A 15,000-nucleotide genomic window follows, 5' to 3' on the forward strand; every position below is an offset into this window, starting at 1 on the left:
ATAGTACTGCATCATCAGCATACAACAAATATGAGATATTCCATCCATCACCATTCATTACCAACGCCATCCCCCTCTCAATTACTCATGTTTTACCTCCCTCATCACCCTGTCCATATATATATTGAACAACCATAGGGACATCACACAACCTTGTCGCACGCCCACACCGATCGTAAATCTTTCACTTAGATGCCCATTAATCCTTACACATGCTTCACTACCATCACAAAAACTCGTGACGGCACCTAGCAGCTTACCCTCTACACCGTACATGCGTAAAACTTTCCACAGTCCTTCTCTGTCTACTATATTGTAAGCTTTTTCCAGATCCATGAATGCCATAAACACTTTGTGGTCCTTCTCACAAGCTTTCTTTGCTATCTGTCTCACTGCAAATATTCGATCCACACATCCTCTGCCACTCCAAAAGCCACCCAGTCCATCACTCACTAGGAATTCTGATATTTCTCTTACTTTATAATAATTCTTCCATATACCTTCCCTACCACACTCAATAAACGATAATTCTGGCATTCACTTCGCTCATCTTTATTTTTGTACAGGGGTACAATCACAGCCTTTTTCCGCTCTACTGGCACAGTTCCATTCATTCATGCCTTCTTACATATTTCCAACAAGTACTTCATTCTGCTCTCTCCACTACACTTAATCATTTCTGTATACACCTTATCACTTGTTCATCTCTAAATGAACGGATCTTGAATTTGGCTCTCTTTTGCATTGTTTTTGTTTTTTTCTTGGAAGGAACCGTTTTGCAGGCTCAGCTTTTGGTTCTTTCTTTCTCGCATAAAAAGAAAAAATCAACCACAGCTGCCTTCCCATTTTTCAGCCACTTTACGCACTCTTCACCTCTGCGAGTGTCACGTCTCCTGGCACTGCATTCCTTCTCTAGACACCTCCAAAAACAATCATGTTCACAGCCGCTCTGCTTTCTCGATTCCCGTTCATCAGGCTTTCAAAATATTCTTTCCATCTGGTTCTTACTTCATCCCCATGGATTAATAATCTACCACCTACATCCTCCAAACCATCCCATTTCTTACCGCTTTCACTTCTACATTTCCGCACGTCTTTCCAGAATAACTTCCTATTTTCAGAGCAGTGTGCATTCATTCTTCTTCCTAGATCAGGGGCTCCCAAACACTGGGTTCCGACCCCAAATGAGGTCGGAAGATGTTTCAGAAGGGGTCGCACATGGATCAAGGGGTCGATCGGGCCGCACAGAGATCATGCGATCAAGTAAGTCTAAATCTTCATGGTTTTAAACCTATTAGATTAGATCAACACCCTTACAACAACTAGCACATTCTTAACATTAGATTGCAAATGTCGATATTATGTGCTAATGCACACCCCTTTCAGATGATTTTCAAGGGGAAAGACATTGGAAAGTTTGTTCCTTCTTCGGTGGACTGCCGACCCTGCAAAAGATCACGCCGATAAGAATACTGAATATTTCCATGACCCTCACTTCCTTGCTGGCCTTACACTTCTGACAGACATATTTGATCATGTAAACATATTTTTAGTACTGAACTTCAAGGAAAATGTAAGTGGTTGTTTGAGCTTCAGTGTACACTTTAGGCTTTCATGAGCAAGTTGAATCTACTCCAAGGCCAGGCTGATACTGATAACCTTTTCCATCACTTCATGGAATTCGCAGCTACGATGGATGTGAACTTTGATGACACTCACGGAGGAGAAAACAGATGTACTGGAATATTTACAGAAGCAGGAGGAAAATGTCAGTCACAGATTCACTGATTTTCTGAGGGACTCTTTTATTTTGTTCAGTTTCCTTAAGACAAAGGTGGAACAGTGTGGTTCTTTTGCGCTCGAAATGGCAGTTACAGACTGACAACGGGGCAAGGGTGAACTTTGACGTCAATGATGACCTGGCAGAATTCTGGATCTCCCTCTCAGAGAGGCATTAAGGAAAAAAAAAAAAAAAAAGAGTTCTTAAGGTTCTGGTACAGTTTGGTTCAACCTATGTCTCTGAGGCAGCTTCCTCATCAATGCTGTTTATAAAAAATGATTACCGTAAAACGATATCATACATGAACTTAGAAAACTACAAGCTATGTTGCTTAACGTCTTATAGCCATACTCCCAGGTACGGTAAAAAAATCGAATGAGTATATAAATCTGTTATATATGAACTATGGCACACTTTCTATGACAGGGCTATAACTTAGGAAAAATATGTATTCTATTTTTTACCTCAAATCAAAGTTTTGCTATATTTCTCGAGTTACGTAATTTATGACATCTGTAATTTCATATTTTCTGTTAACTTGGAGTACACTGTTTTGAGATGAACAGTATAACATTTTTTTGTTGCCAACCTTGTCTTAAGAAAAATGCCCTTTCTTATTTTTTACTGCTTTCCAAAAATGAAAAGATCTGCACTACGTAATTTTACTATGTACAGTAACATTTCTCCAGTTACTGTATTTTTATGATATTACATTTATCTAAATAAATATGTACAAAGTATGTCTGCTTTATTTATATACAAATACATTCATATAATAAAATATGCTAAAAACTGTATGCCCAGCAGCTAATACACACACACACACACACACACACACACACACACACACACACACACACACACACACACACTCTCTCTCTCTCTCTCTCTCTCTCTCTCTCTCTCTCTCTCTCTCTCTCTCTCTCTCTATATATATATATATATATATATATATATATATATATATATATATATATATACACGTATATGCAAACATAAATGCACGGACAGATCCACGAGGAGGCCAAGAGGGCCCGTGACCCCCCCGCCCCAACGGAGCAGTTTGCACTGGAAGGGCAACAAGTCCAGGTTGAGTCGCAACGGAAGATATTTGGGAATCCCTACCCTAGATCATCAGTTACCTTACTTTTCCTCTTCACTAGTCTGTTTACGTGCTTTTTGCTCTCAGTATATCCAGTTCTTATTTCAACTGAACTCTTGCCCTGTAACCAGTTTAGCCACTTCTTCTTTTCTTCCACTGCTCTCTTAACCTCATCACTATATATATATATATATATATATATATATATATATATATATATATATATATATATATATATATATATATATATATATATATCTATATCTATATATCTCTCTATATATATATATATCTATATATATATATCTCTCTATATATATATATATATATATATATATACACACACACACACAGTATATATCTATATGGAGCCCCTGTGGTACAGTGGTAGAGTGTGTCTCGCATGCTTGTGGACACGGGTTCGTCTCCCGCCAGAGTTGTAAAAAAAAACTTTGGGAAGCAATCATCGAGCCAATTACTACTTTGGCGGAAAGATGGGGTGCTGTGGTTGAACCAGTGTCGCATACTAGTATAATTGCACCCAGTCACCTTAAGGCGGGCCGATTACATTTGGTTCACAGACTACACACACATTCAAAGCCACTACAACACTACAATCACGCTCACAAGCATTTCTCACCCTACATACAGTCTCTACCAGACAGCCTAAGCCACTGGGTAGAGATACATTGGCTGTATCGTCCCTGCTTCGGTAGGGATAGGCCGGTCCTGCAGTGGACCTCAACGGCTAATGATGATGATGATATATATATATATATATATATATATATATATATACCTAGTGGAAGGTGGGGGCACTCACCATCCACTCACTCAGTGTAGTGCTACTCTCGGATGTCTGCCCTTTCCTCTCTTCCTTCCTTCTTTCCTTCCTTCCTCTTCTGTGTATATCTATCTGTCTATATATCTATCTATATACCTACGCTGCTTCCCCCAAGGAAAGGGAGGTAGCCGAGACAGGACGACACACTCCCCATTTTTTCAAACACATTCATTCGCATCTTAGCCCGAAAGGGAAGAAGGGACATATCCTCACCGCATCACACCGCACAAGGGTCAACTGTGCAGTGCAATCAGTGACATCCGCAGCAGGGCCCGACAGCAGAGCTGGTTTACCCCTGCCACATCATAATAGACCCATCCCCTTACCCGCACCTGACCTGACTAGCTGATCAGACCAAATACTGGAGAATATCCCCTCAGGGCTGCGTCATCATTTATTCATTCACAATTTCTTTGCATTTATTTCTGTCACGCACAGCCACTCTTCCTTGCTCAATAGACATCCCTCTCACATCCAGCGCTCTCTTCACACTGTCCAACCATCCTATTCGTGGTCTCCCTCTCAGCCTTACACCTCTCACATCAGATTTAGTTATCTTTTTCTCCAATTGCTCATTATTTATTCTCTCCATATGCCCATACCATCGCAACACCCTCTGCTCAACTCTATCAGCCATCTCCCGAACAACTCCAGTTCTCCTTCGCACTTCATCATTTCGCACTCGATCCATAAGCGTCACTCCACACATACTCCTCAGACACCTCATCTCCATTACATTCAAACTTTTCCTCTCTGCTATAACCATATTCCATGTTTCAGCCCCATATAACGCAGTGGGTACCACAACACCCTCATACAGCCTTCTCTGTACATCCATTCTAAGCGAACGACATCTAAACACCTTTTTCATTCCTCCCAGCACTATTCCTACTTCATTATTTCTAAATTTCACTTCTGCATCTATTCTTCAATCCACAGCAACATGTGACCCTAAATATTTAAAACACTCTACCTCCTCAAGCAACTCACCATTCAAAACTATATTCATCCCCTTACCATCTACGAACCTCGTACACTTCATCACTTTACTCTTATTCTCATTTGCTTTCAATTTACTCCTTTCACACACCCTTCCAAACTCCTTTACCAACTGTCTCAATCTCTCCTCTGAATCAGCCACCAGTGCAGTATCATCTGCAAACAGCAGCTGCTTCAGATTCCACTCTCCACCATCAACATTCACCAGACTTAGACCTCCACCTAGAACTCTTGCATTCACCTCCCTTACAACACCATCCATATAAATATTAAACAACCAAGGCGACATCACACATCCCTGTCACAGCCCCACTCTCACAGGAAACCAATCACTCACAGCATTTCCCACTCTTACACACGTTCTACTGATTACATAAAAACTCTTCACCCCTTTTAGTAACCTACCATCAAGTCCAGAGAATCTTAAAACAGTTCACAAAACCTCCCTATCAATTCTGTCATACGCATTTTCTAAATCCATGAATGCTCAAAACACATCCTTTCCTCTCGCTAAATACTTTTCACACACTTGTCTCACAGCAAACACCTGATCCACGCATCCCATCCCTCTCCTAAAGCCACACTGCTCATCATCAAGCACTCCCTCTGTACCCTCTCTAACTCTCATATATATATATATATATATATATATATATATATATATATATATATATATATATATATATTGCATGTATGTATACCGTCAGTGGTAGATGGGGGCACTCACCATCCACTCACTCAGTGTAGTGCTACTCTCTTCCTTCCTTCTTTCCTTCCTTCTTTTCTTCTTCACCCTTCCTTCTACCTAAAGATAACTTTACACTCCCTCTTCTGTCTTTTTTTCCTTCATTCTTTCGTCTTCCTTATGCCTATGGGTGACTCTACACTGAGTGACAAACCAAATGGTTTCCTGTACACCAGGAAACCATTTACTACGTTGGTAGGTAACCATATAACCAAATTATGGCACTTAGTGGTTTAGTGGGTAATATATATATATATATATATATATATATATATCCATCATCCAATCCTATGCAGCCCCATGAGGAGCGGGGGAGCCAGGGGCTAGTCAAGTTGGTCCTGACATTTAAGATGATAAGTGACAAGCCTCGCTCATCCCTGAGCGGCATGACGTGAGCAGTGAACCCCAACCACCTCTTAGATATAAACCTACGAAACCAAGACAGGCTCGGTCCGATTGGAGCCGTTTAATTAGCCACTAAACCACAAGGCTCCATAATTTGGTTATAGGGTTACCACCCAGCAAAGTAAATGGTTTCTTAGTGTACTGGAAACCATTTGGCTTGTCACTCAGTGTACAGTCTCTCAGAGGCAGAAGGAAAAGGAAAGAATGAAGGAGAAAAAGACGGATTAGGAAGAAAGGAAGGAAGAGAGGAATCGGCAGACACCCAAACACTAAATCGAGTGAGTGGATCGTGAGCTCCCCCACCTACCGCCATATATTATATATATATATATATATATATATATATATACATATCGTTTCCTTTCGTTTTTCATGGCTCCAACATGCTCACAGTCGTTGGACTTGGTCACCTGATGGCGGCACTCCATGCTTCTCGATCTCTGGCAGCTTCCCTTTTCAGTTCCTTATTCCTGAGGTCTCACTCATTGACCTCGTCCCAGGTCTTTTCCGGTCTACCTCTCGCAATCCTATCCCAGACATTAAACCTTCTCATATTCTGCACCCATTTATCATCTTCCATCCTCTCCACATGCCCAAACCACCTCAATCTACCTCTCCTCATCACGACACCAGTACACTCCAGTCCCATCCTGCCTCTCAATTCTTCCAACGTAAACCTAGCCCTCCCAACCTATACATACATACATACATACATATTATATATATATATATATATATATATATATATATATATATATATATATATATATATATATATATATATATATATATATATATCAGCTGTGGCTCAGTGGCTTAGAGCACTCCGCTCTGACCGAAGGGTCAGAGGATCGAATCCACCTAAGGGTCATTGGTATAGGCTACGTCAGGAAGGATATCCAGTCATAAAATGCTACACGCTCCAATCCATAAGTCCTCTACCCAGAGGCAACGCCTTAACCCTTCAGGGATACCTGGCGTAAAACCAAATTATATATATATATATATATATATATATATATATATATATATATACACAGTATATATATCCATCCATTATCTAATCCTACGTTCCCCCATGAAGAGCGTAGCAGCCCGGGGCTAAGCAAGTTGATCCTGACATTTAAGATGACAGTGACCAGCCTCTCTCATCCCTGAGTTGCATTACGTGAGCAATAACCCCCAACCATCCCTTGGATATAGACCTACACCGGCTCAATCCGATTGGAGCGCCATAATTGCCCACTAAACCAACAGGCGCCATTATAATTATCACAACACTTACAGACTGATTCAGTGACCGATAATAGAATAGTATACGATATACAAATATGTATAGCAGAAAAGTTAATTACCGCAAAACAATAATCAGAGTGTAAAAAAAAAATGGAAATGCGTGAACTACAAAACTATATACTTTAATATAGGTGGTAGTGGACGCATGATCCTAAACGAGAGAGAGAGAGAGAGAGAGAGAGAGAGAGAGAGAGAGAGACAGACAGACAGACAGACAGACAGACAGAGAGGATAGACAGATAGGCAGACGAAGCATGTATAGAGATAAACTGACATCAACAGGAGCTTATACGCACAATGGACCTGCAGGGTATGTGAAGCCACCTTTGTGTACTCCTTGACGGCTGGGTTGGAAGCCGTGCAGGATATGGTACGACCGTCGTCATCGGAGGTGGGCACCAGTCGACTCCTTCTGACAGTTGTGTCTAGGTCAAGTGAAGACTGAAACGACCAATACATTAAATGCAGATTACGACAAAAGACGTGGCAGAGTAATTCGTTTCTCTAAAAGTCGCCATCATAGGCAGTACGTACAGGTATATTATTCTTGGATCGTTTTAGGGTTAGGAGGCTACTGAAACAACACGAAAATATTTTGCAGTATGTTGCACATAATTAGATACTGAAATCTTTCGGCCTTCTGTAGTTCACTCAGTTGAATAAAATCGTCTGGCGGTACACAGAATGCAATCATGCACGAATTATTCCGACAATAACATAATAAACATCATAAGCATTTGGATTATTACTGCATTGCTTTCTAGTCAAGTGATGAGTGAATAAACATGGGAGATAGGATTTTATCACTTCAGTCCGAGTACATCAGTATATTCTCGTCACCGCCTCAAAATTACGGTCTGATTTAGCGAGGCTTCGTCTAGTGCAAATGTTAAAGAAGCATATATCTATTTCCCCATTTCCAAAAAGAATACCCTGAACTGAATAGGACTGACGGTATCAAGAATACAGTATAAAATACATAACCGGACTGAAAGAGTTAAATACATAGGAGAGGCAGCATAACCTTGTAGTATTATGACCTTTTACTTTTTCAAGGTATATGGAGTAGTTGATGAGTGGGGTGTGCCTGGAGAAGTGAATGAAAATGGCAGTGCTCTAGTGGACATTTGTGCGAGGAGGGGGTTGGTAATAGCCACTACCCTCTTTAGACACAAAATGATCCACGGGTATACGTGGCGGGTGATGAAAAGGGTGGGTGGTGAAGTGAAGGAACGGGAGACAATTACTGATTTTTTTATCTGTGTGTGGAAGGGAAAACGAGAAGGTTGGTAATGGATGGAAGAGCATAAAGAGGTTGGGGAAGTGGGCTTTCTGACCACCACTTGTTGGTGGAAAAGTCAAGGTTCAAATGAAATGGTGGTTTAGAAAAAGGGTAAGACAGGAGGAAGTAGTTCATACAAGGAGAGTAGAAAGGTTACAAGAGGTTGGAAAAAAGGCAGAATATAAGAGAGAATTGGATGAGCGATTGGGAAAATATGATTTGGACCAGATGGAGGACGTGGAAGGTGTGTGCAAGATATTCACAGAGGAAATTTGTGCAGCATGTGAGGTTGTGTCTAGGGTGAAGAGAAGACGAAAAGGGGTGCAAGGAACAACATGGAGTAATCCATAGGTAGGGCAAACTGTGGCTCAAAAGAAGAAGGCACATAGTGAGTGGATGGGAAGCAGAGGCACGAAAGAAGTTGAGACACGAAAGACAGAGACATGTGGAGAGGAAGAGAGAGGTGAAAGGATTTGTAAGAGAGTAAGAAGAGAGTGGATGCGGAATTAGGAAGGAATTTGAGTTAAAGCGGAAGGAATGTACGAAAATGTTTTAGAAGGAGATAAAGAGAGTTAGTCAGGGTGATGAAGAAGTTTGTAGGGGAGTGAAAGATTAATATGGTAGATTGATAGTGGAGAAGGGAGAAGTCAATAGATGGAGAGAACACTTTATGAAACTGTTAAACATGAATATGAAAGTAATGCGAGTGTAAATGGCTGAGGCATGCATGGCAGAAGGAAGGAGGTGAAAAAGGAGAAAAGATCAGTAGGATGGAAGTAGTGGAAGCAATGGAGACAAAATGGGAAAAGCCCAAGGAACTGATGAAAAGTGTGGTGAATGCTGAAGCATGTGGGAGAAATAGTAGCAGAATTGATAGGGAAAATGTGCAGACTGGCCTGGGAGTTAGGTAGAGTTCAGAGGACTGGAAGTCAGGTATAATTATTCCCATGCACGAAGAAAAGGGGGGGGGGACATTTGTCTTCTTAGTGTAAAGGGAAAAGCATATGGTAGGATCCTTATTGACAGAGCTAGCGAAATAACAGAGTAATTAGTTGGAGAACATCAGTGAGGTTTTACGAAGGGAAGAGGTTATATAAATCAGATATTCATCTTTAGGTCTTTAGTGGAAAGGTTTCTAGGGAAGAGGAAGAAGTTAAAAGCGGCCTTCTTAGATTTAGAGAAAGCATATGACAGGGTGGATTGACAAGGAGCGTAGAAAATATTAGCAATATATTGAGTAAATGGGAAGTTGTTAAATGCCGTGAACAGTATGTTTGAAGGGTCTAAGGCTGCAGTGCGTGTGGATAGAGAACTGAGTGAATTGTTCTACCTGAATATTGGCTTGAAACAGGGATGTGTTATGTCTCCATGGTTGTTCGATGTGTATATGGATGGGGTTGTAAAAGATATACAAGATAGAACAGTGGATGTTGGAGTGGCTCTAATGAGAGAAGGCAGCGTTTGGAAACTTCCTATACTGTTTTTTGCAGATGATACTGTGTTGTTAAGTGAAGACGAAAAGGAACTGCAAGTCTAGGTGAATGAGTTTGGCAGAGTGTGTAAGACATAGTATCTAGAGATGAATATAAGGAGGAGAAAAGTTATGGTCTACGAGAGAAATGAAGTCACTGAATGTACAGTGAGGTTGAATAATGAGGAAATGGATAATGTGAGTGCATTTAAGTACTTGTGTAGTGTGATGAGTATGGATGGACATTTCGAGGATGAAGTGCTTGAAAGGGTAAAACAGGGAATAAAGGTTGCTGGTTCTTTGAAAACAGTGATAAGAAATAAAGAAGTGAACATGGAAGTAAAAAAGTCAGTGCATGATAGTATTGTGATACCAACTCTAACGTATGGAAGTGAAGCTTGGACCTTGTTGGAAGGTCACAAGTCAAGAGTGAGAGCAGTGGAAATGACTTATTTGAGAGGAGTATGTGGAGTTACGTGGAGAGACAGACTGATCAATGAGGTAGTGAAGGAGCTTTGTGGTGTGGATGTGGATGTGATAGAAAACATTAGGAAAAATGAACTGATGTGGTTTGGTCATGTGGAGAAGATGTAGAGTAAGAGACTAATGAGGAGAATGTATGAGAATGAGGTGGAGGGGGGGGGAGAAGGGGGAGGCTGAGCATGAAATGATGGGTTGGAGTGGAGAGGTATATGAGAGAGATGTATGTGAGCTTGAGGGAGGGTATTGAAATAGCTGGAGACAAGGCTACATGGAGACGATTTGTTTGTGGTCACCCTTTACTGGAGAAAAGCGTCTGGCAATAAACAGACAGATAGACTTTTTGCTATTTCCTTACAGTTTTGTGCAGATCAGGAAAAAAATCTCTCCCTGAAGGATCTTGAAGGCTGTATTTATTGTAATCCCTGTAGTTCACAAAATCACACATAAGCAGAAAACAATCGCATGGAGGTAGGAACAACATAATCAAATGAAACGTCATCAGATATTGTACTGTAAATATTATATTCGTTGTCACTACTGGTCGCCCCTTAAAGGGTGAAGGCGTTTAGCTGTAGATAAATAGACAATTATCACTAACAGCACCATTCGACAGTCAATTGAATGACACTCCATGGAAGAGATATTGGTCAATAATTACCTTGCCCTGACGGAGTCCCCGAGGTATTGTTTTTGGTCAAGATCCTTTGTTTATTGGTTTGTTTTTTGTTTCTTTATTAGTAACATTACGAAAAAATGGCTGAATGATGTTACATGAAACTTTCAGCATATGTGGGCACTGGTCCCAAGAGAATGTGATTAAAGTTGGAGGTAATCGAGTGACCCTGAAAGGTCAAAATCAAGGTCATGGATTTTCAGAGGGCTAGAACTTGAAAACGGTTGAAGATAGGGATATTTACATTTAGGAACATACAGGAACTCATAATATGACCTTTCATTTGGCACCAAGACTTTTGGCCTTAAATGACCCTGAAGAGTCATTCTAAAAGTCACGGATATTCAGGGGGCTATAACGCGAAACTGGTTGTAGATAGAGATATATTTACTATTATCAACATATAGGAAGTCTCATATGGGTTTTTTAATTGGTACCTTGACCTTTGTTCGTAAGCGACCTTAAAAGGTCAAACTCAAGGTCATGCATACTCAGGGGACTGTAACTCGAGACTCGTTGAAGACAGAGATATTTAGTGTCACCAAGATATAGCAAGTCTCATAAGGGCTTTCATTTGGCACCATAAAATTTGACCTTGAGTGATCCTGAAAGGTCAAACGTAAGATCACAGATTTTCAGAGGGCGTAACTTGAAAACATTTGCGTCTTTACTTTAGACTTTTAATGTGCACTGATGCTAAATGGTAGAAATGAGCCAGAATTTAACAGCAATAATATAACTGCTGTCGGGCGAGGTTTGTTGTGCCTGGAACCGCTTTTTAAAATACTGTTAATATATTGATCACAATACACCAATGTCACTGATTTACGTTATCAGTTTATTTATTATCATTATCCCGTCAGAGAAATACAAGATGACCATCTGTTACACACATTCATATACATTCACTCATACACGTAAGACACACACACACACACACACACACACACACACACACACACACACACACACACAAACACACAAACAAACAAACACACACACACACACACACACACACACACACACACACACACACACACACACACACACACACACAAGCAGATGCACACACCATTGTATCAAACGCTATCAATACCACCACAGTGTTAGGTCGTCTATTATTTCATCCGGCCATCAAAACTATGAAAGGATACACCACCACCTGTTAACACCGCCTCTATTCAGCAACACAATAGTCCCTGTCACAATCCACCACGATCACCACCACCACCACTACCACATTTGCCTACCGCAACCATCGACATCCATCACATCCAAAATCAGCCACCATCATCACCACAACAAAGGCAACTAGAAAGATTCAGAGAGAGCATACATCTGCCAGCATCAATAAAATTACAGATTTCCTGCTGTAATCCTTCTTTCCAACCAGGCAAATACTTTTATAGTATCGCATAGCCAATCAATTGATTCTGCAGTCTTAGTCTGCCATGGTACTGAATCTCAGAGACTGCATACCCCCTCCAACGCCAGCGTATTGTATTACTTATTCCTGCATCCGGATTCGGATCCACCTCAAAATTTAATCAGCTCTTCCTTGACCGAATGCCCACTTGTCAACCAAATTTTATTGAATGCGGATGACGAGTTTCATTTTTTAGATATAGTATCTTGTACACGGACAGACAGACAGACAACCACGGGTGAATACATTACCTCCTACAAGTCCGTTGGTTGTGGAAATTAAACATCAACAGCAATACCATAATCACTCACCAAAATCAGCCCTTTCCCTCCCCCTTGATTACCACCATCAACAACATCACCACATTCACAAACCATCACTGCCATAATCATATACCACTGTCGCAGTCACCCATCAACACCGTTTCGACAATCAACCATCCATATGACAAATACACACCACCTTTACCACAATCATCAACCACAGTCACCACCTACCCTTGCACTATCCACACCGACACCACCACAACCACCGACCTCTCCTCTCCCCAACCACCAATACCAGCATAGGAGCAGGCGTGAATAGGCAGTATGGCATTATACATACATACATACACACACACACACACATTATATATATATATATATATATATATATATATATATATATATATATATATATATATATATATATATATATATATATATATATATATATATATATATATATATATATATATATATATATATATATATATATATATATATTGCAAAGAAGCTAGAACCAAAGGGTAGAGTCACGCAAATTATTCTCTCAATGAAGAAATAAAACACGATAACAGAGAACCAAATTCAAGGTCCATCCATTTAAAGATACCTAGACATACTGTGTTAAAAAGCCAGATCATAGACAGATGGAAATGCAGGCTAGGGAAAACAAGTCTAGAATTAGATTTATTTTTTTATGCGAGGAAGAAGGAACCAAAGGCCATGAGCCCGCAGTAACAGTTCCCTCCAAGAGAAAAACAAAATACAATAGAGAGCCAAATTCAAGATCCGATCATTTCGAGATGCCTGGACACACTGGGTTTGAAAGACTGGAGATCATAGGCAGCAGGAAATACAGACAGAGGGAGACAATTCCAGAGCTGACCTGTTGCATAAATGAAAGACTGGGAGTAACGGTTAACTCTTGCATTAGAGAGTTGGACAGAAAAGGGATGAGAGTTTGCTGCCAGACGGGTGCTACGCGCCCGTCGTAGAGGTGGAGGAATGAAAGCAGACAGTTCAGAGGAGCAGTGACCATGAAAGCAGCGATAGAAAAGAGATAAAGATGCAACAGTGCGGCGAAGAGACAGAGGTTGAAGGGAGTCAGTAAAAGGAGAGTTAATGAGATGAAAAGCCTTTGACTCCATCCTATTGAGAAGAGCTGTATGTGGGGAGCCTCCCCACACATGAGAGCTGTACTCCACACAGGGGCAGATAAAACCCCTGTATAGAGTCAACAATTGTGCAGGGGTTAAGAAAGAGCGGAGTCGGCTTAGCACACCCAATCACTTGGAAGCAGATTTTACAAGAGATGTAATATGATCTTTCCAAGATAAATCCCGAGTAAATGAAACCCCAAGCATGTTCAAGGATGATGCAGGATTAAGCTGAATATTATTAAACATTAGTGGCTATACCTGAGGAAGATTTTGTCGGGTTGATAGGTGTAAGAACTGAGTCTTAGATGCATTAAAAACAACCATATTATTTTTACCCCAGTCAGAGATACGAGCCATGTCAGACATTAGGTATGCCATAGCCTCATCCCTTGTTTGTTGAAGTAACTGTTGAGATGGGCGTTGTGGGAACCGAATGGAAAGGTGAAGGGTGGAGTCATCAGCGCATGAGTGGATAGGGTTAGATGTACAGCTTAGAAGATCATTGATGAATAAAAGGAAGAGAGTTGATGATAGGACAGAGCCCTGAGGAACACCACTGTTCATATATCTAGGAGAAGAACGATGGCCGTCTACGACAGTGGCTATAGAACGACCAGAAAGGAAGCTAGTGATGAAGGCACAGATAGAAAGATAGAAACCGTAGGAGGGCAGTTTGGAAATTAAAGATTTATGCCAGACTCGATCGAAAGCCTTTGAGATGTCAAGTGCAATGGCAAAGCTTTCGTCAGTGTCCCGAAAGGAGGATGACCAGGAGTCTGAAAGGTAGGTGAGAAGATCGCCAGTGGAGCGTCCCTGACGGAACCCGTACTGACGATCGGAAAGAAGGTTGTGATAGGAAAGATCCCTTAAAATTTTTCTATTGAGAATTGACTCAAAAACTTTTGAAATACAGGACGTTAAAGCAATCGGACAATAGTTGGAGGGTTGAGAGTGGTCACCCTTCTTTGGGACTGGCTGAATGAGAGCAAACTTCCAGCAAGAAGGAAAGGTACAAGTTGACAGACAAAGGCGAAAAAGTTTGCCTAGGCAGGGTGTAAGCACAGAAGC

The 15,000-nt window shown here is 40.8% G+C and overlaps 1 protein-coding gene across 1 annotated transcript in view; it reads right to left on the minus strand.

The window, feature by feature from the left end:
• The window catches only part of LOC145398663 (protein turtle homolog A-like), a 550,000-nt gene that overhangs the window by 186,232 nt on the left and 348,768 nt on the right, over positions 1-15,000 (minus strand). The window contains exon 8 of the mRNA XM_080271469.1: positions 7,468-7,612. Coding sequence (XP_080127595.1) covers positions 7,468-7,612 — 145 coding nt within the window. The remainder of the gene's footprint in view (positions 1-7,467; positions 7,613-15,000) is intronic.

The sequence above is a fragment of the Coenobita brevimanus genome, chromosome 46 (assembly GCF_032717465.1).
Source record: "Coenobita brevimanus isolate Jiangsu-jjx chromosome 46, ASM3271746v2, whole genome shotgun sequence".
Lineage (NCBI taxonomy): Eukaryota > Metazoa > Arthropoda > Malacostraca > Decapoda > Coenobitidae > Coenobita > Coenobita brevimanus.